We start from the raw sequence: 22550 nt of genomic DNA, 5'->3' as shown, positions 1-22550 counted from the left end.
TTTTTGGGAACTATCTGACAAATATCCAAGTCTAGATCACTATAGTTTGGTCCGCCAGTCCTCGTCATCCTCCCCGTCCTCCCCCTCCTCCCCTCCTCCCCTCCTCCCCTCCTCCCCCTCCCCCCTCTCCCCTTCCCCTTCCCCCTCCCTCTCCCCTCCTCCCCCTTCTCCCCTCCCCTCTCCCCTCCTCTCTCCCCTCCTCCTCCTCCCCCTTCTCCCCTCCCCTCTCCTCCTCCTCCTTCTGACACAATACCATTTTAACTTTATTTGTATGTGGTGCTGAGGATTGAACCCAGTGCATCACTCGAGCTAGGTAAGTGCTCTATCACTGAGCCACGACCCCAGCTCCTGTCAGTCATTTTTTTCAAGTAAAATTGGCATTTCATAGGCTCAGTGGAGTGTTGTGCCCGCAGTGCATCATGCCTTTCCAGAGCAGCCCTCCTTGGGAAGGCTGCAGAGTGCTTTGTGTGCACTCCCTGTTTCATCCCTCAGAATACTGAGAAGACTTGTATTTAGTGGTTGAGAACTAATATAGATGGTGACTTACTACCTCAGGGACATTGTTGGTAGAGCTGTCTTTTCCATTGAAAGCCTGAGTGTGTGGCCAGGGGGAGCCCAGTGGCACTAGTGCTTCACTCCCTCATGCTTGTCAGGGTGCTGGTGTTTGCCACCATTGCATTTGCTAGTGTAGACACGAGCACAGTGAGAAAGCAGAAGTATTCATATGGCAGTGGCTTTGACTAGTGGACCCGCCAAAGGGTATTAGGGCACACTATTGTTTCAAATTTTTTGTTTTTATTGGCTTATGGGATTTCATTATATATATGGAATATATGTAAAACATTTATATGTAGTCTTAGTATGTTCATACTTATATATTCCCTTTATTGTTTATTTTTCACTTGTATTTATGTTGGCTTTTATGAACATAGATTTTTTTTTTTCTTTCTTGGCATTAGGGATTTAAACTCAGAGCTGCTCTATCACTGAACTATATCCTCACCCCTTTTTATTTTTGAGACAGGGTCTTACTAAGTTGCCCAAGCTGCCCTTGAACTTGTGATTTTTCTGCCTTAGTCTCCACTGTCACTGGGATTAAAGGAGTATATCACCATGCCTAGCCAAAAGTTTTAAATTTTTATCAGTACAATTGATCTCTCTTTTTTTTTTTTTTTTGAAATCCTGGCTACCCAGGGTTATTAAAGATTTTTGCCGTGTGTGTGTTTGTGTGTGTGTGTGTTTTAAAGAGAGGAAAGAATTATTTATTTTAGTTGTAGGTAGACACAGTATCTTTATTTGTTTTTATGAGGTGCTGAGGATTGAACCCCGTGCCTCATACATACAAGGCAGATGCTCTACCACTGAGCTATAACCCCATCTCTTGCCCTTTGTTTTTGTTTTACATGTCTTCAGGGTTTAGCTTGTACTCTTATGTCTATGATCCAATTTTTTAAAATATATTTTTTAGGTATAGATGGACACAACACAAAACCTTTATTTCTATGTGGTGCTGAGGATCGAACCCCAGTCCCACCCGTGCTAGGCGAGCCCTCAACCGCTGAGCCACAGTCCCAGCCCCTGTGATCCATTTGAGCAAAGCTTTGTATCTGTTGAAAAGGGAGGATTGGGCTGGAGATGTAGCTCAAGCCGTAACGTGCTTGCCTGGCATGCGTGGGGCGCTAGGTTCGATCCTCAGCACCACATAAAATTAAAATAAAGATGTTGTGTCGACCGAAAACTGAAAAATAAATATTAAAAAAAAAAGAAAAAGGGAGGATTGTGGGCATCCATTTGCATGTGATACTCAGTTATTCCAGGACTATTTGTTGAAAAAACAAAATTTTCTTGCCCATTACCTTGGCACATTTGTTAAGTTCCGGGCCAGCTTTAGCAACTTAGCAAGACTTTGTCTCAAAATAAGAAATAAAAAGGGCTGGGAATGTAGCTCAGTGGTAGAGCACCCCTGGACTCAATTTCCAATAATCCCCAGCCCCCCAAATCTAAAGATCTCTTTCTTCCTTCCTTTCTTATTTTATTTTATTTGTACTAGGGATGGAACTGAGGGGCACTCAGCTACTAAGCCACATCCCCAGCCCCCCCCCCTTTTTTTTTAAAGGGAGAGAGAAATAATTTTTTAATATTTATTTTTTAGTTTTTGGTAGACACAACATCTTTATTTTTATGAGGTGCTGAAGATCGAACCCAGCGCCCCGCACATGCCAGGCGAGCGCGCTACCACTTGAGCCACATCCCCAGTACCCCCAGACCCCCAGCCCTTTTGTGTGTGTGTGTATATATATATATATATATATATTTTTTTTTTTTTTTTAATTTTGTGATAGGGCCTTGCTAAATTGTTTAGGGCCTCACTAAGTTGCTGAGACTGGCCTTTGAACTTGGTGATTTTTTGTTTCAGCCTTGGAAGTTCCTGGGATCATAGGCGTGTGCCACTGCTGCTGGCTACAAATCTGTTTCTTGAATCCATTTTGTGCGTATAATGAATGTCCTGATTCCTGAAAGAGTGAATCATGAAATTCTGTAGTAGATGTCCTCTACCTTCTTTTCCTGTAAAAGATGTCCACTTCTGTTTTGACCTACAAAAGTGTTTTAGATATTCCAAATGCTTTCATTTCCACATAAAATTTAGAATCAGCATGTCAGTTTCTACCAAAAAAAAAAAAAAAACCCTGATAGGATTTGAATTGCATTGTGTTGAATCTCTAGGTTAATTTTTAAGAAGAATTGACATCGTAACAATACCAAGTCTTCTAGTCCACAACTCTTTATTATGATATCATGATCTTTTTTTTAATATTTATTTTTTAGGAGTAGTTGGACACAGTACCTTTATTTTGTTTATTTTTATGTGGTCCTGAGGATCGAACCCAGGCCCTCGCATGTGCTCGACGAGTACTCTACCGCTGAGCCACAACCCCAGCCCCTGGTATCATGATCTTTTAATTCTGTTTTTAGTATTGCTTTGTAGGTAGTATTCTTTTTGCAAAGTATTTAGTATTTTTTCTTTACTATTTTAAATGGACTTCTTAGAAGTTTCAGTATCCAGCTGTTTATTGCTAGTGTATAAAAATGTAATTTTTTTTGGTACTGTATGTATCACATTGTGATAAACACATTCACCTGTCGAAACTCAAAGAATGGTCTGAGACAACAGGCACAGAGAAGGCTATTAATGACAGTCTTGCAAGAGTGGGTGTCAGGGTGAGCAGGCACACCCAGACCAGTCACAATCAGCATTTCATTCCCTAGTGCACAAGGTCCCTTTTTTTGTGCCTCATTGGCTAAGTGCCATGGGTGCGCAGTCTTCCCAAACTTCCCCTAGGTTTTGTTCTCTTATTGGGTTATTTAAAGAAATGCACCTTTTGCTTATCCCGCCTCCCTTTGTCTCTCTTGGGGTAAGTGCACTTATGATTTATCTTGGTTGGTCAGGTTGACTCCTTACCCTACCCCTTCTTTGTCAAGGACTATGAATCTGTCACACTTAGGTGTTAACTGCTGGTAACAATTTATTCTATTTCCCCTTTGGCTATTTTCTTTTATATCCCCAATAATTTTACATTTAGAGCTAAATACTATATTTTGAAAATGGGCCACTGGACTTTGTATTTCTCAACAATGTGAAAACTCTTTTATTAATTCTGTGGTTTTGGTAGATTCCTTGGATTTTTTTCCATGTAGATCACATCATCTACAGATAATGTATTTCTTCCTTTCCAACCTGTATGTTTTTATTTTTTCTCATCTTACTCCATTTTCCAGGACCTCCAGTAGGTCTAAAGGACTGGTATGAGTGGACACCCTTCTTTTATTGCTGATTCTAGGGGAAGCATTTAGTCTTTTCACCATTAAGTACTATATTAGCTGTAGGATTTCACTGAGGAGTTGAGTTTTATTTTGCTGAGAGTTATCATCATGAAAGGATATTGACTTTTGTTAAATTCTCTTTCTGCATCCTTTGAGATGGTCACAGTTATTCATTTTCTTAGTTTATTAACAAAATAAATTATTTGAAATGTTGGACAAACGTTGTATTTCTAGGATGGCTAATCCACACTTGGTAATGATCATGATATATTCCCTTTTTTATAGGTTACTGGATTGGGTGTTTGTTAATGTGTTAAGGATTATTGTCTGATTTATGAAGAATGTTAACTTGCGAATTTCTTGTTTCATAATATTTTTATGTGGCTTTGGTGTCATAGAACAAGCTGGGAAGTAGTACCCCTCCTTACTCTTTTGGAAAAGTTTGTGTAGAATTGATAAAATTTCTCCCTTGAGTGTTTGAAACATGCACCAATGGAGCCGCCTTGGCCTAAGGCTTGCCTCATTGGGAAGATTCTGAACTATGAGGTTCGATTTATATGAGGTTGTCTGTTTCTTTGTTAGGGAGCTTTAAAGAAATTTGCCCATTTTTGTGCAAATGTATAGATGTGAAATTGTTCAGAATATTCCTTTACTATTTTTAAAATTTCCATGTGGTCTGTAATGATCCCTTCCCCCTTAATCCTTATATCAGTTGTTTGACATTGTTAAGATTATATATACATACCCATACACTCATATGTTATATATATGTATATATTAGTTGTAGATGGACAGAATGCCTTTATTTAATTTATTTATTTTTATGTGGTGCTGAGGACTGAGACCAGTGCCTCACAGGTGCTAAGCAAGCACTCTACCACTGAGCCACAACATTAGCCCAAGTTGTTTGACTTTTGTCTCTCATTTTTTTTCCCTTGTTAAGACTGACTAAAGGTTTATCAATGTTATTGATCTTTTTGAAGAACCATATTTTGTTTTAATCAATTTTCTATTTTTCTTTCATCAATGTTACTCCTGGCCTATATTTTTTTCATTCTTTCTGCTAGTAGATCCACTTTTAGCTGCAGTCCACAATTTTTGATATGTTGTCTTTTATTCTGTTCAGAGTATTTTATAATCACCCTTATGTTTCATTCTTTGGCTCATGGATTGTTTACATATGTTTTTAAATTTCCAAATATTTGGGGGTATTTTCCAGATAGCTTCTTGTTAATGATTATTAAATAAGAAATCATACTTTGTATAATTTAATTTTTAAATTTTTGTTTCAGAAAATATTTGTTTTATAGTTGATCTTGTTCTTGTTCCACATGCATTTGAATAGTTCTGCTGCTGCTAGAGTGTTCTGTGAGTGTCAGTTAGGTCACCTTGGTGTCCCTATGCTCTGCATCCTTCCTGATGCTTCTGTCTAGTTGAGTTACTGAATGGAATGTTCTTTTAGTTCCTGCTTCTTGTATCTTGAGTTCTGTTATTAGAATATCTACCGGTTCACCATTGTTACTTCTTTTTTTGTTGAATTCTTTTATCATCACCATCATCTTGCTCTTCATTGCTACTAATATCCTTTGTTCTATTTCCTTTCTGTTATTTGCAACTCTTACTCCCTTTTTTCCTCTTGGACTAATTGAATATTTTTTTATGGATCATTTTACCTCCTGTTGGTTTATTATCTATATCTTTTTGTTTTCACAGTTTTTCATGAGATGCTTCTAGTGTTTGCAACGTCTACTTTCAACTTTTCAACCTCTGCTTTCAAAGACTATCCTGCCACTTCACATGTAGTGTGAGGAACTTAAAATAGGACACCTGGAACTCCACCTCTTTTGATTCCCTTGTAGTCTTATACTTTCCTCCTGTATTATAAACGTTACCATGTGTTTTTGCTTTAAATCGTTTATACACACACACACACACACATTTATTTATTCAGGGGTAGTACTGGGGTTTGAACCCAGGGCCTTGTACATGCTAGGCAAGCACTCTGTTACTGAGCTACATCTCCAGGCCCCACCTCCACCTTAAAATTTTATTTTGAGACAGAGTCTTGTTAAGTTGCTGAGCTTAATAATCTTCCTGTCTCAGCCTCCTGAGTACCTGTGATTATAGGCATGTGCCACCACGGGCATCACACAGCAGTTTGATAGAAGAGCTTTAATAGGTGGTTCAGGTGGTGTGTTGAGCAGAGCTTGACTAGCAGGTGAACATCACACCAGTAATTAAACTGACATATCCTAACACAAGGTAAAAGTAACAAGAGACAGGAATCAGCTACCCAGACCTGTACAGTGAGCCCTAAAGATCAGTTAAGGCAGATCTAGGGAGCAACCATGAGCTTTGGGACTGAGGGAAAGGACTCAGGGAAGAACAAATTTTGAGAAGGCCCCTCCTTGGAGAGCATGGTTGCAGCTGACTGGGTGCCAAGAGAAGTTCCCTGAGGTACTGGGTGATGATGAAACTTGCTGGACAGCACCTGTCACCAAGTCCTCTCACACCAAGAACAGAGCTGCCTGATGATAGGACCAAGAGGAGAAACATTGGAGGTCTGTCACCCTCCAGTGCCCTCTGCCCATGTTTTGTCTGCTGTGAGTGGAGAAATGGGTTCCTTCAACACAGAGCTTGGCAAGGAGGGTGGGTTTGGAGCTGAGAGGCAAAAGGAACTATTGGTAGCTGACTCTTTCAACTTCCATGAGTAGGGAATCTCTCTGCTGAGGTCTGACTTATAGAACTCCATTAGAAACTGTGCAGAGATCAGCGGATGGGTGCTCCAGGCAAAGGGAACAGTGCAATAGCATAAACACAGAGGTCTGTCTAGGCAGCCTTGAAGCTGTGGTAAGAAAGTGGAGTTCATTCTGGAGGACAACACAGCAAGGTTTATGCTGGGGACTACATGAGCTCACTCTGGCTGGGCTTGAAAACAGATCACAGTGGGCAGGGTAGATATCAGGGGCCAATAGAGAGCCCTGCCGTTTCCAGGCAGGAGGTAACTGTGACCTATCTTGGGCTTGAAGCAATAGGGAAAGAAGAACAGGTGGGGGTTTGGGATTGTTAGCTTGAGGTGGAGCAGTTAGTATGGCCTGAGGAGAAGAGGAAGCCTGTGTGTTGAAGGCTCTGACCTGCTGTTTTGTAGGAATAGCTTCTCTTTCCATTGCCAACCTTAAGCTGTCCTGCCTGCTTGTCCTCCCTTCCCATGATGACATCACTCAGGCCACACTTCCTTCTAGCCCCTTCTAGTGTTGGAATTATCTCCTTTTCAAGTATTCAAGCCCAGGTCGCTGAAAAACCCAACTCTTACTAATTCAGAGCTCTTCCCACAGCTGTAGGAAGTGAAGTCAGAGATCACCAGGGTAGAGGGCAGTGGTGTGTGTCCAATATCTTTCTGCCTTTCTTATGCTGGCTTTAGGGTGGAGAAAGGGCTCTGGGAAGGAGGAGTTGGGGGTCTTTGTCCTCTGCCAGGTTGTCTGTGGCTGTCTTTGGCTGACTGGGGCTTGTTAGCCTAACATGTTGCTGGTCCTTGCTTGGAAGACGCTGTCCTAGTGTTTGGTCTGTTACAGCAGAGTGCTGTAGGCTGGTTCATAAGCAGCAGGCATCTGTTTCTCAGAGTCTGGAGGCTGGGAGTCCTAGGCCCATGCCTTGGTTTGTTGTTGGCACCTCCTCAACCTGAAGCACCCATTTTGTGTGGGGTCTTTCATGACCACACAGCTTCTGCTCTCCCCTCTGGCACACAGTTCTGGCTCCCTCTGCCTGCTGTGGGGGTAGGGGATAGGCTTTCCAGACTTTTACACTTCAAAAATCTCATATCACTGTCTATGTGCCAAACCCCTGAGACATAATAGGCTCTTGGAGGAGTCTTCTGCTCCTCTGCTGGGTGGTGATGTGAATACTGTGTGCACAAACCTGACCAAACACAGTCTAGGCTGACATCCAGTCTCTGGGAAGGCTTCTCCCTGTGCTGTAGGAGGGAAGGGTGCAGCTCTCTGCACTCAAAAGGGTTCCCTATAGGAGTCTGCCTGGGAGCTCTGTGCTACTTCTCCCCAGGCTGTTGGGGTGCATTGGAACTGGCTGCCCCAGTTGTAAGCCCTGATTGGGATTCTTCTGTGCCCTGATCCATCTTAGCAGCATCTTTCTCAGTGCTAGCTCAGTGGGTAATTAGAAGGCAGAAGGGGAAGGGATCAGGATGTGTTTCAGTTCTCTATGGTGGTGGTCGGTGAAGTCCTTTCCCTCCGTGGGAAAAAGTATGGGCTGCATACTCACCACAGGAGGGCTCTCAGCCTGAGGCTGGTGGCACAGGGAGGCTGGCTCTGGGCCTCATCTGTCATCTTTGCTCAGAGCTTCCTTTTCCTTGGTCAGAACAGGCAGTGCAGGTTATGGGCCCCTGGGAGAGGGATGCTGCTCTGGGCCTCTGTGTGCTGTATGCAGAGTGGCCCAGACTTCTACCAAGTGACTTGACCTGGTTGTCAAGACCTCCGGTGACTTGACTATGGGTGCTCCAGGTCCTGGAGATGCCTGCAGGGGTGGTTGTCACACATGCCGATGAGGACACTGGGAACAGAATGCTTCTTTTTTAAAGAATAAAATACATATATTGGGTGTCCATGTGATGATGGTATAAACCTTCAGGAGGTTTAAAAAAAAAAAAAGAAAGTAAACAACAACAACAAAAACACTGGTTCCAAATAAAATTCTTGACAGAAAAAGTTGCCTGTGTAATGTCAGTTGAGACATTTTCTTTTTGATGTCTGTTTTAAAATTTTTCTAGGAGGCATTTTTTTGAAGAGTTTGAACATAACTGGTCTGTTATATTCTGTTTTTAAAGCAGGGCCAAGATTTTCTTCTTCACTCACCACTGGGGGGCTCTCAGCCTGAGGCTGGTGGCACAGGGAGGCTGGCTCTGGGCACACAGACACTGCCCTCTACAGGGTTGGGCGCCACGCCCTCGGAGGCTGCCTGCTCCTGCGAAGCCTGCAGTGAGCGCAGGTATGTGCAGAGTGGGCCACACTGTCCAGGAGTGTGTTGGGCTAGAACAGGAATGTGGGCTTTTTTGATAAATAGTGACAAACTTTTGCATTGATCCTGAGGAACACAGTGGCCTGGTTTTAAGGGAAAGCACAAGATAAAAAATTCCTGTCCTTGAAGGACTAACACTAGGAAACTAGTCCTCAGAAAGGTTGGGGCATAGTCACTAGATTTTAAGAGGAGCATCAATAGCCAGGCAGTGGTGGTGGGGAGGCTGGCATTGGTGGAGGGGAGGAGAGGCCAGGAGCATATCTGAAAGGGCTGTGCCCAGGGAAGAATCCAGCAGGTGGCAAAGGTGCAGAGACTCCACAGGGATCAGAACTGCTTGATGTGCACCTTGATGGAAGAGCTCTGGTAGACGCCCCAACTCTTCTGGTTCCTGTGTTGTGTCACAGAGAAATTTCGGCAGAGATGGATCGGGAACCTCAACAGCTGCAGAACTACTGGTCAGAAGTGCGCTACATGGTCCGCTGCATCTACCGCCAGGCGGGGACACCACTGGCAGACGACCAGGACCAGTCTCTGGTACCCGACAAGGAGGGAGTGAAGGAGCTCGTGGATAGGTACAAGTTGCCCCTTCTTGTCATGTCCCTGTGTAAATCCCTGCCCTCCCCAGCTTCCTATGGAGCCTCTGTGCCTGGGTGAGCTTTCACTTGGGTCCTGAGGAATGCTCAGCTAGGCTTGCCTGGTCAGGTCTTTAGCAGACAGCTGATCATAGTGAGCCCTCTGGGTAAAATGTTGCAAATTCTCCTGATTCCTAATGAGACATGAAATGTTTCTGTCAATTCTTTGTGTCAAAACTGACAATAATACCTACCTGCCTGCCTGAGTCCCTGCTCTGCCAGGGAGATGCTAAGTACTTTCATAAGCCTCTTGCATTTATCATCCAGGGAGAAAGGCTGAGCTCTCTCCCACTTATTGAGGTGCCATGAGGCCAACAGCTCATGAAGGTGATTGCCTGCAGCATGTGGGTGCAGGGTAGCTGGGGCCAGTCCTGGCTGTGCAGCTGCCTCATTCAGCTGGCCTTGAATCTGCTGTTCAGCACCTACCTTATGCCCAGTAACTTACAGAAGGTGAGATGGGCATCACTTCTTTCTTGTTTGAAAGTGCCATCTTTTCCTGATTTTTGAAATGTTCCAAATAAAAAGCAATACATTTGAGCTAGACATTTCATGGGTCGTTTCTCATTTTTATTTCTTTCTCTCTTGTATTTTGAATGTATGCTTTAGGTTTCTTGTTGATTCATGTTTGCTGTCTAGCAGGTTTCATCCTGGAAGCAGGGTTAGTGAGTGGTGATGGTCATGCTGACGTGTGTTCAGGGTTCCACATCTGAGCCACTGGTATCATGTGAGACGGTTCGGGAGGTGTGTGCCTTTTTTAGAAGTCAGGTTTCCTAGTGAGTATTAGGAAAAAATATGGAACCTTTATGTCAGATGCGTCTCTTCACAGATTATTCATGCTGTATCTTTGATACTTTAGAGTAGCATCCTGCACACAGTATACTACAGTTTGTTGGGTGTATGTATGAATGGATGAATGAATGGACTATAGCGTCTTCACATATTCTGCCTCTTTTTCACATAAATTTTAAGAAACCTGTTTGCAAAAAGTACCACATGGTTACTTCCTTAAATTTATAAAAATGCAGAAATGGACGAGGAAATAAAGTGCGTCTAATCTGACCATGCTGGGAGAACTAAGGAGGTATCCAGTCTACTTGTGAGTTTAGTTGTTCCTGTGTCATTTGAATCTTATGTGGCTTTGCTTTAATAAATGAAATACATTCTGTTTCAGGGGGATAGTTTCTTATGCTCATAATTTAAATTAGAATTATCATGCTACAAAAATTAATTGGTCTGTTTGAAATATACCAACAATAGTGGGAGTCCTTTGAATTTGTGCAACTTTAACCACATTTTATACAAGGCTATCCTTGTCTCTTGTCTTTTACAACCTAGGTAGTATGGCAATTTCAAAATGGAACAGGTGACATCTTATAATGTTCTCTTTTGACATAATGTGCAAAAAGGTGAAAGAATCTACTGCTGAATACATTTTACAACTCATTTCTAATAGGTGCTGAGCTCAGCTGGTTTCTCCTTTGACATATTACCAACAGTCAGTTTGATTCTTGCAACCGTGGTCCCAGGCTTCCATCTAGAGGCATCTCAAAAGTGCACAGTTAATAGAAGTGGCATCTTAATCACAGTGATGCCAGACACTGTAAACAAGTCTTAAAAGTGGGTGATCTCCATGTTTGAAAGGAGATTCATGACAGTGTTCGTTGCTGTTGTGGCTAGTGGTGGCCATGGATTTTCCCCTGCTCTTAACTTACAGTATTTCTTATATATGTATTGGTTTATCTCCCCTTTCTCCCCCAGGGGTAGATGTTGATTGCAGGGTCTTGTGGACTATTATGGAGCTATACCCCAGCCTGCCCGCTTTTTCTTTAAGTATTTAAAAATTCTTAAGACAAAGTCTCACTAAATTGTTGAGGCTGACTTTAAACTTGTGGTCTTCCTGCCTCACTGGGATTACAGGCTTGTGCCACCATACTTGGCTGTTGCTTTTTTGTTGGGATAATTTTAAAACAGGATAAACTCTCTAAATTTTCCTCTGATTTTAAAAATAGCAAACATTTTGCTTATACCCTGAGTTCCTAGAAGGAAGGAAAATGCCCAGTCCTGTAGCCTGGTATCACCCTCGTTGGGTTAGGTGCCTTCTTAGTCCCACCTTTTGTTAATAATCGCAAGTTGAATTTGTTTCTGGAGCCAGCTCTGAAGCAGGTCATGCGCCCTGTCACCTGCTGGTTGTTGGAGTTCAGACGCTGTCCCCAGCTTGGGTAGCTTTGATGGTCTGGACAGTGGGGCATGAAGCAGAGCTCCTATGTGTGGGTTGGCCAAGTGAGTACAAGTGCATAAACAGTGCTAAGGAAATGTCAGTTTTTCTGTTTGTTCTTTGGCAACATTGTATCTGGGTTCTTCATCTGTTAAGGCATGTGATGATGCCTTTCATAGGTCCTGGTGAGGAAGAAGACCACTGCGGTTGACAGGTAGATACCTATGGAAAGGCTTTAGAAAAGATGCTCATTGATATGAAGACTGTTCCATCCTTGTCTGGTGTGGACAGGTGAGGGCTAAGTGTGACTCTCTCTGTGCAGGCTCTGTGAGCGGGACCCCTACCAGCTATACCAACGGTTGGAGCAGCAAGCCCGGGAGTATGTGCTAGAGATGAAGGTCCGCCTGCTTCGGCAGTTGTCAGCCGCAGCAAAGACAAAGGCGCCATCTGGCCTGCAGGGCCCACCTCAGGCACACCACTTCATTTCGCTTCTCCTCGAGGAGTATGGCGCTCTCTGCCAGGCCGCACGCTCCATCAGCACTTTCCTCAGCACTCTGGTAAGAGATGTCACCCCTTTTTCTGTGAGGTTGCTGAGAAGGTGAACTAAAGAGCAGAAGTATGTGGTGAAAAGAGGTGCCTGAGGCTGAGGGGCTGACTGCCACAGGCCACTCCACAAGGTCAGCAAAGGCTAGGATTAGTGTTAGGGTTAGTCCTCTGACTTTGCCACTAAATAGAAACATTGAGTGGATTGGTGTCCTGGTGACAAAGCATGGAAGTACTATTTGGGGAGACCTGAGGCAAAGAAGCAAGTCATGGGGATATATGCTGCATGAGGAGCAGCTGGGCATTAACAGGGAGATGAAGGGGAGTCTTTAGTATTCTGGGTTGTTAATGCTGTTGTGACTGTCAACAGCTAGTGCTGTGTTTGATGGGTGTACTTGAGGGTGTGAGGGTTATAGAGAGCAGCCTGTGTGCAACGAGAACTTCCATTTTTCCACACACACATACATTGCCCTCAGCCGAGCACCCAGCAAGGACAGGCTTAGGAACTTGAGTAAGATGCCCACTCCTGCAGGGACCATACAGCCCTAGCAAAGGGCACAAGTGACCACCTCAGAAAATAAATGCCACTGAATTGAAGGAGGCATGAAGTGGAAATGTGGTTACTGTGGCTCGAAGGAGACCGGGCTCCCCAGTGACAAGCCATGGCAGCTTCAGCCACTCACTGGTCATTCTGGAGTGTCTTTCCTCAGCACTTTGATGATTAAGTGATACTTCAGCAAGCTAGTTTTGGTGCTGCTTAGTGGTGAAACTACATTCTGAAATCATTGGTTCTCAAGGTTTTAAGCAGTCTTTATCTGATTCTAAAATTGATGAACCTTGCCAGAAAAACTCACCTACACAACACTTGGTAAGTCACTGCCGGGGTTGTAGACCTCTCTCAGCTCCCCTGCATCATACCACTGCTATACTTGTAAGGACTGCCTGGAGGAGGCGTCTGTTGTCACTGGAGCTGGCCAGGTGAATATGGCAGGAGGGGCATAGTAATCCTACCTCCAGACCTAAGGGCTCCAAGGATAGCCTGCCTGCTTCTCCCACCTCCACTTAGAGAGCCTGCTTGTCCTTCAGAGGTTCAGTTCCAGACCTGGCGCCTCTGAGGAGCACCTTGCACCTTCCCCTATCTTCTGAGAGAATGTTGGCACAGGTTAAGATACTGTCCTTCTTGCCTAGGCCTGGTGCAGACTCTCTGAGAGAGCATGCTCTCCAGAAAGTGCTGCCAGCATCCTGGCCTTCCTTGGGTAGTCAGAGTAGAACAGTGTTGTATGAAACCAACAAAAATTAATTTGAACCAGTGCTCTATTTTATTTTGTCTCTATATATGAGATACAGCATATAGTATACCCTGAACCATTCCTCCCAAGGGAAACAGGTGCACTTAGTGGTTAATAGAAAATATGATAAATTTTTTTAAAGACATAGGACTAAGATGTCATGAGATGTCAAGAGAAGTCGTAGTGGTAAAAAAAAAAAAATCAGTTGAAACCTGGATTCCTAAGAAATACATGTGCTTAGATATCAACATTTGCTCTATGGTTTTCCTTTCATCCTGAGAAAGATACACCATCAGTCTTGCCCAGGATGGGATTGGCTAATAATAATAATAAGGGCAGGCTTTCCATCATTACAACCTCAGTGAGAGGGTGAAGGACAAACTCCAGGGACTGGAAGGGATGCAAGAATGTTTCCATCATGACCTTGGAGTGGATATGACAGAGAAGTACCATCTCCCAGAGAATTTTTAACTAAAAACCATTACACATTTAGGTTAGCAGGATAAGCCCCTGCTGTTGGTGTGGTGCAGGTAGCTCAAGCCTGGAAGTTAGGCTGCAGAGGTCCAAGGTTTTTGGCAAAGTCAAGCAGCATGTATCTCTAGAGGCTTGGCCTTCTGGGCCCACCTCAAAGAATTGGCATAGCATTCTTTTATACTGTACTGCTTTAGACAATGCTCTCAAAATCTCCTTCTTGGAGATTTCCATTATAAGCAGCTCATAAATTTCTTTTTATTATTCTTTCTCTTTTATGGTTTTTGTAGGGGGTAGTATGGTGATACTGAAGCGGCTCATAGTTTAAAAAAAAAAACATAAAACACATGGTTCAAGATAGCACAACTGAGAGCCAGCAGAAACAGCAAGCAGGATTATATACCAAAGATGTTTACATTTCAAAGAATATAACTGTTTACTGTACAGATATAAAAACATTTGAAAATTTTTAAAAAATATTTGGTTTTTAGTTGTACTTGGATGCAATACCTTTGTTTTATTTATTTATTTTTATATGGCGCTGAGGATTGAACCCCAGGGCTTCACACGCGCTAGATGAGCACTCTACCAGAGAGCCACAACCCCAGCCCCAAACATTTGAAATTTTGAATTAAGGCTCTAAAGAAGGATCATCCATGAGCTGGGGTTGTGGCTCAGTGGTAGAGCGCTTGCCTTGCACATGAGAGACCCTGTGTTCGATCCTCAGCACCACATAAAAATAAATAAATAAAATAAAGATATCGTGTCCATGTATAACTAAAAAAATATTTTAAAAAATAAAGAAGGATCATCCAGACTTGGGGTTGGGGGGAAACAAAACTAAAAATAAAAAGGCATAATTAAAAAAAGTTTAATGGATAGATTAAACAAACTAAGAAGCTGAAAAGGGAATTTGTGGATTGGAAAGAGGTAAAGGAATTCTACAGGATGTAGCTCAGAGGAAAAAAGAATTGGGACATATAGAGAGCTTAAGGATACAGGGAGCTAGGTATGGTGGCACATGCCTGTATTCCCAGCAGCTTGGGAGGCTGAGATAGGAGGATCATGAGTTCAAAGCCAGCCTCAGCAACTTAGTGAGGCCCTAAGCAACTCAGGGAGACCCTGACTCTAAATTAAATATAAAAAAGGGTTGGGTGGGGCTGGGTTGTGGCTTAGTGGTAGAGCACTTGCCTAGCATGCATGAGGCACTGGGTTTGAACTCTGGCACCACATGAGAATTATCAAATAAAACAAAGGTATTGTGTCCCATGTACATCTTAAAAATATATATATATTTTACAAAAGGGGGGAGGCGTCTGAGGATGTGGCTTAGTGGTTAAATGCCCCTGGATTCAATGCCTGATACCAAAAGTAAAAGGATACAGGGAGGAGGTATAGCTATCACTGAGAGGTTCCTAGGAATTATACTGAGGGCAGAGGTGACAGCTGGAAGATCATTGTGAGTATCAATGGAGACAAGAAGCACTGCTGCAGAATGAGGTGGTAGCCAGTGTGGCCCAGTGTTTGAGAGCATTGTCTAAAGCAGTTAATGATTTTGCTTACGCTAATTAGGAAAGCGGAAAAACCTTCTCTTTGCCACAGTATCACTAGAAAAGAAATTATTTGCATCCATCAGAATGAGTGCTTTCTCAGATAGGCAAGAAAATGATTGTCTTTTGACATTAAAGGATTTATATTCATTAACACTATTTGAAATGTAGAGCTTCTGACACCTTTGAAAGCCTAATTAATTGTAAGAAATGTCAACCAAGTATGTTTTCTTCCTCTTTTTTTCATCTGTGTGTGTACCTGCTGCCCTTTTTATGTGTGTGAGTTTATTTAGAAGGGAAATGAGATGGAGACTCATGTCACTAAAATTGGAGATCTGACTCAGTAATTCAGTGTGTACTTTGGGACTCACAGGGAGAAGTGACTCCTCTCAAGCAGAATGTTCTGGACCTGTGTAGAGGATTTGTGGGGTGGGAAGGAAATCCTTCTTGGAGATTTCAAGTCTTCATCATTTCACTGCCTCCTTTTTTTTGTGTGTGGGGGGGTTGGGGGTACGTGTGTGTTTTAATTATTATTATTATTATTTTTTTTTTTTTACTTTTTTTATCAACTAGGAAAATGAACACTTGAAAAAATTCCAGGTGACCTGGGAACTGCATAATAAACACCTGTTTGAAAATCTGGTCTTTTCGGAGCCACTTCTCCAGAGCAACTTACCAGCATTGGTGTCACAGATCAGGTACTTGTTCTTAATCTGTGTACATCCTGTGGTGTGACAGTACAGTTTTCCTGTGATATGGTGTGTGTGTGTGCGCCCAGAGACCACTTCATCTATGTGTGCTTGGACCTTCTTGCAGAAAAAATATCACAGGGCCTAGGGAAAAAGACAGTTTGGGCAGAAAACTCAAAACCTAAGGAGTAATAAAATTAAATTTTTAAGTAATAAACCAATATAAATGCCACTCAGAATTACACTACAAACTCCTCATAAATATAGGAAAGCTACAGTAATAGATGCTTTCCCTTGGCAGGACTCACTCTATCTGGCAGGAATGCTGTGGCTCTTCTGTGGTTTAGGGATGTGCAGGGGAGGTCGGAGAAGGAGGCAGGGCCCAGGTGTGAGCATGCAGGCTGTCTTGAGCATTAGGCATATGTTACCATCTCTTGGAAATGTGCCCTCCATGCCCCAGCTCTGCATCTCTGCTTGTCTCCTGGATTCATCTTCCTGATATGGAATATCCAGGTGGCTTCCTCATGTCAACATAAACATAATAGTGCAGAACTCACTTGTGGGCATTTGTGGGGCATGAACTGGAGCAAGTGAGGGGCTGGGGGCTGGGTGTGCGTTGCCCTGAAGGTACTGTGTTGAGTTAGGAAGCATGCCTCTCTTTGCCCTGAAGGTACTGTGTTGGGTTAGGAAGCATGCCTCTCTTTCATCTGATGTTGCTTAGCAGAGTGGAGTCATGTGAGAGCTACCTTAGTCCCCATTGTATGATTTTGTTTTTCCTACCTGTTAACTGCATATTCTAGATACACCTAACAATAGCCATTTTTGTTTGGCTATACCAAAATGTAGTTTGAATAGATTGGCAAGGAAGGGGAACCACAACTTGGGTATAGTGGCACATGTTAGTCATTCCAGTTCAACAGGCTGAGGCAAGAGGATTGCAAGTTTGAGGTCATTCTTGATAACTTAGGGAGACTCTGTCTCAATATATAACTAAACAGGGGGTTGGGGATATATGTATTTATTGTAGTAGAGTGCTTGCCTAGTATGTGCCAGGCCCTGGGTTCAATACCTAGTGCCACCAAAAAAAGCAGGAGGAGCTGCTTGTAATAAATTATCACTCTGATTTACCTACCAGTCTGCTTTAAAAAAAAAAACAAAAAACTTAAAACCCAGGTATTGATGTAGTGTTCATTGCATATGTTCCCAAATTTTATTTGAGGGCTGGCCCTTAACTGTCCCCCATTTTACAACCTCATTTCTAGACAAAGAACAGCCTCAAAAGCAGTTTGGTGGTGCACTTCACAGGGCTGAGCCCACTAGGCCACTGCCATCCCTGTTGGGTCAGCAAGTCTGAGTGGTCTTGGACCACAAGTCCTTGCTACAGGAGCAGTCCCACTTACAACCTGGAGGCCCAGTCAGGTGTCTTCCTTGCCATTCCCTGGGCCACTGCTCTATCCTTCCTCATCACCCCAGGGTCTTCAGCATTTAGAATTGATAGGTCACCCCATATTCTGCCAACTCCATTGCTGGTGGCTGCTCGGTGTACAAGGTCAGGGACCTGGAGGACTGCTTGACCTTCTTGGTTATCTTCCTGATCATCATCTTGTTTTCTTTTGGGTTTATCTGCAGTTTTTCCTTGAGGAAGCAAAGATGCCCTAGTTGGAGCAACCTTTTTACTTAAAGTAACTCCAGCATACCTGGCTTTCCTACATCCAGCACTTTTCTAAAACCAATGTCATGTCCAGTAGTTTTATTTGATTAAACGGGAGGACTGTTTTGTATGAAGTAGGATAGGTGTGGCTTGTGCCTGCTGAGGTTTTGCAATGTGAAAGATAAGAACAGTTCACCTAAGAAAGCACTGCTTTTATTTTTTGCAGCCTTCAATTTGAAAAAGGAGAGAAAAATACTATTTTAAATAAATGATATTTAAGTGAGATTAATATCGTTTAAAACAAAAAAAAGGGAGGTTAGAGGGATTGATGGAAAGGTGTTGTGCAGGCATGGCGTGGCACTCGCAGGTGTGCCGAACTCTTCCAGCATTCAGCCACAGCCTGCTTCCCAGCTACTCTTTCCCTCTGTGTCCACTGTTTTTTTTGTGTGTGTGTTTTGTTTGTTTTTGTTTTTCCATAGCATTGGCGGTGTGGTGAGCAGTGCTCTCAGTACCTCATGTTTATTAATAAATCTATTCTGCACAAGCCCAAGGAGGCAGAGATCATTATCCCCTAACTACAGGGGAGAAGCCTTTAGCACAGAGGCTCGGACACAGCACTCCTCGTCTCCTGTCCACAGGGCACAGAGACACAAGTTCATGCCATGGCCGGGATCCCTGGGCTTCCCCAAACTGTCTGTGCGGGTGTTTGACTGTATGTCCATTTGGGGATCACACCCAGGGGGGGGTTCTTTGTAAATGAAGTTGCTTAGTGCAGCCTCTGAGGCCCTTGTATAGGGAGGCATGCTGGTGGTCCAGTGGGTGCCATGGCTCTCAGAGCCCCTCCTGCAAGGCCCCCGGACAGGAAGCACAGTCCACCAACCAACTCCTGCTCCTGTGTCCACTGTTTAAAAGATTTTAATACACTAATTGTGAGTGTCACAGAAGAAAAAGGAGTTGAGAGTATGTGTGAGGCCCTGGGTTGGATCCCCAATAGTGAAGGAAAAAAAAAAAAGAAGAAGAAAAAGAAGAAGAAAAGAAAAGGAGCTGGGAACTTTTTGGAAGCTGAGGTTGAAGTGAAGAACTCATTGTCTTCTAAGCCAAGAGGTAGACATTCACCTGAAGCTATCCATCCTGCTACTGTGAACCAGCAGGTTTGATGGGCTTGTCATCATACTATGGGATGGTGACAGAAACTTGAAAGGCATTATAAAGCTCTTGGTTTTTTTTTTCCCCTGTGCCCATGTTCTAGAGTTTTTATTTCTCATCAGGAATAAAATGGACAGACTCTAAAGAGCAGCAGTGTCTTATAGTCTTAAATGTTAATTCTGAGGTTCTTGCTACAATCTCTGAGTTCCAGGAGCAGATGAGGCATGGTGATGGTGATAAAGCAGTCCTTTGACGTCCCATGGGGACTCCACTGTTGGATCTGAGAAGGATATAGACTTGAGTTTCCAGTGAACAAACAGATTTTAACAACTCATAAAAATTCTTGACACAAATTATATGTAAACAGTACTCCCTAAGCAGCAAAATACAGCAGTTGTATTTTAATACTAGCACTTCATCTCCGGGCCTGTTTGACTTCTTTGAAAAGATAGGGAGGACTGCACAAAGCACACATTGAGTTTAATTAACTGCTGAAAGGCAAGTGTCTAGAGCAGCACCCATGTCTGCCCCTCCACATCAGTTTCTTTGCCCAGAATTTTCACTGTAGCCATTCTCCTCTTGATAGCCAAGTGTGTTTTTCCTTTCTTAATCTCACCTGGCTTTTTGTTTTGTTTTTAAACATGAATTGTCTACCCAAAGGTGTCCTCATCCAAATGAATTTGATATAGTTTAAGAAAGTTATTTTTCTTTTATGTGAATAGCTCTATTGAGACAAGTGCATATTGTGCAATTTACCAATTAAAATATACAATTCAGTAGCTGTTAGCATATTGCATAGTTTTAAATTTAAATTTGATAAAATATATCTGATATAAAATCTCCCAATTTAGCCATTTTAAGTGTATGGTTATTTAGCATTTATTTATAGCCATCACTGCTATATATTTCCAAAACTTTGTCTCATCACCTCAAACAGAAACTCTGTAACCACCAAACAGTAACTCCCATTCTATCCTTTTCCCCCTTTGTCTTTTGAAAGTCTTAATCTGTAGCAGCACCCTCTTTTTCCTGACAATTTACCTGTTAAAGAACTGTTTGTCCTTTGAAAAGATAGAGGTGCCATAATCTGGGTCCTTCATGAACACACTTATGGAGCTCTCACATTATACCAGCAAAGAAATCTCCAGGACCCCTGTCTCCTCTGCCCTCCTGTGGCTCAAAATAATCAGTGTCCTATAAATTGGAAGAGATGTGTGCTTACTTCTGGTAGGAGCAGGTGGAATGGGGGGCCAGATGGAATTACACATAAAATGAGCTTTGTGTGAAGAGTGGAAGTCATTCATGAGAGGAGCAAGGCTGGTGGCCACCAGAGTCTGCAGAAGATCTCTACTTCACAACCACAGCGTGGCAAGAGGCAAGGCTGTGTTCTTGAGGTCTGGGGTCATGCTAGGCATTGGTACAGAACCCAGAAGAGAAAGATGGTGTCACTAGAGCCATATCTTGAAGAGCTATTTTTCCTGAGAGGGAGAGTCTTAGGAGACTTGATGCTTGCACTGCTCACTGTCCTTGTGTGCATCAGTATTCTGTTTCCTGCGTTGTTCCCTAACAACTTCTGCGTGCTTCTGCATGGCTGTCATCCATGTGTGTAGGTAGGGTTCGCAACCAGGGGGTTTGGTTGCAGATTCCCTCTCTATGCAGTATTTCCCCATGGACCTCCCAGATAAAAGGAAAAGAGTGAGTTGTTTCTGTTTATTTCTACCTGTGACAAGATTTTAATTTAAAATGGCTTTATTTTATTTTATTTTTTCCAGTACTAGGGATGGAACCTAGAGGCACTCTACCACTGAGCTATTCCCCCAGCCTTTCTTTCTTTTTATTTTGAGACAGGGTCTCACTGTGTTTGCCCAAGCTCTCTTCAAATTTGGTAATTATCCTAATTAATCTAATTATCTAATTAGCCTTTAGACAGGCAAGTGCCACAGGGCCTAGTGATTTTATTTTTATTATAAAATTATTAGATTGTTACCATAGATAAAATCCTGAAAATATATAAAATCATAAAGAAAAAAAGCACTGTAATCACTTTGATGTTTCTTACACATTTTTCCTGTGTCCTGCCGCATACATTTGTTTGTTTTTAATATTTGTTTATTTTTGTAGTTGTAGATGGCCAGCATGCCTTTTATTTTGTTTATTTTTATGTGGTGCTAAGAATTCAACCCAGTGCCTCACACATGCTGGGCAAGGGCTCTGCCACTGAGTCATAGCCTCAGCCCCACATAATTTTTTTTCATTACTGGGGATGAAACCCAGAGCCTCACTCCTGTTAGTCAAGAACTTCACCTCTCAGCTACGTGTTCAGCCTACTCATGCACATTTTTAAGCATGCTGTAATTGTATCTAGGTATATTTTCATTTTAAAACATACATGTATATGTGTGGATGAATAGATAACTACAAATTTTACAATTTTGTCTTATATCCCTTCACCTAGACATCCCATAATTATTTTATGGTTCTCTGTGGCTAACTCCCAGTTTGTTTGTTTTTTTTTATATCAACAGTGCTTATATGTCTACCCTTGCACTTAAGTCTTTGTGTTTCTTTTCTTTTCAGGACAGGGAGTGTACTGAGGATTAAACCCAGGGGCACTCAACCACTGAGCCACATCCCCAGTCCTGTTTTGTATTTTATCTAGAGACAGGGTCTCGCTGAGTTGCTTCGTGCCTTGCTTTTGCTGAGGCTGGCTTTGAACTCGTGGTCTTCCTTGCTCAGCCTCCTGAGCTGCTGGGATTATACTGCGCCTGGTGCTCTTTGTGTTTCTGATATAAATGTTTCTGGTATAAATGTAAAGCAGGCATACTTCTGCTTCCCAGCTTGAGTCTTTGATTCTGAATAATCAATGTTGAGAACTCTATATTACAGGTAAAATGTGTTGGTGTACTTATGTATTAATGAAATGAATTTTTCTGGTGAGAATCTCTATGTAGCTCCACACCACCCCTTGAGCTGCCATCTTCTCTCTCCCAAACCACTATCTTGCTTCATGTCCTCTTTTTCAGAAATCTGCATATTTTTTCTCCAGTCCACCTGTGTGTCCTTCATTTCCCATCTTACCATTGTTCTTAACACAGTATAGCTGTATCTCTTCATTTGAATCTGATTTTCTGTTTTGCTTTATTTGAAAACCAAGTATAATTTTTTTTCTCTCAGTAAATGTTCTGTTTTCTCTGTGTCTGTATTTCAATGGGAAAAAAATAGTTCATGACCCCATGTGCAGCAAACTGAACCATAGCCGTGGTCTTTTGGGGATGGCATTATTCCCTACTAATTCCTTTTCTTAGGAGCTCTTCTTTCTTTGAGTATCTCCTTTATGTGAGGTTTTATTGGGTACCTTGCATCTGTGACCTATTGGGCCCTCACTGCAGCCCTGCTGTGGTATGTAGTGGCATTACTGTGTTTTTGAGATGACCCAGGTAGACTGTCGTGGCAGGTATACCTCTGCTTCCCAGCTGGAGTCTTGAGGCTCTCTTGTCACAAGGCCTCCTCCCTCCTA

The 22550-nt window shown here is 42.7% G+C and overlaps 1 protein-coding gene across 7 annotated transcripts in view; it reads left to right on the top strand.

The window, feature by feature from the left end:
* Window positions 1–22550, top strand: part of Fam193a (family with sequence similarity 193 member A) — a 149366-nt gene that overhangs the window by 66777 nt on the left and 60039 nt on the right. For 5 of the 7 annotated variants that reach the window (XR_009224846.1, XR_009224845.1, XM_046423623.2 and 2 more), the window contains exons 3-6: window positions 8657–8817; window positions 9252–9419; window positions 12017–12251; window positions 16121–16245. Coding sequence is in view for 5 of the 7 variants with exons in the window: in XM_046423623.2 (XP_046279579.1) it covers window positions 8657–8817; window positions 9252–9419; window positions 12017–12251; window positions 16121–16245 (689 nt within the window). In the remaining 2 variants the exon portion in view is untranslated. The remainder of the gene's footprint in view (window positions 1–8656; window positions 8818–9251; window positions 9420–12016; window positions 12252–16120; window positions 16246–22550) is intronic. The other 2 variants (XM_058572474.1, XM_046423626.2) reach the window with 2 other exon arrangements.

This window comes from Marmota monax, unplaced genomic scaffold, assembly GCF_021218885.2.
Source record: "Marmota monax isolate L192 unplaced genomic scaffold, Marmota_monax_Labrador192_F-V1.1 WCK01_AAM20220418_F8-fsc00009, whole genome shotgun sequence".
NCBI lineage: Eukaryota > Metazoa > Chordata > Mammalia > Rodentia > Sciuridae > Marmota > Marmota monax.
The sequence above is the reverse complement of the archived record's forward strand: the minus strand, read 5'-3'. Positions and strand labels throughout refer to the sequence as shown.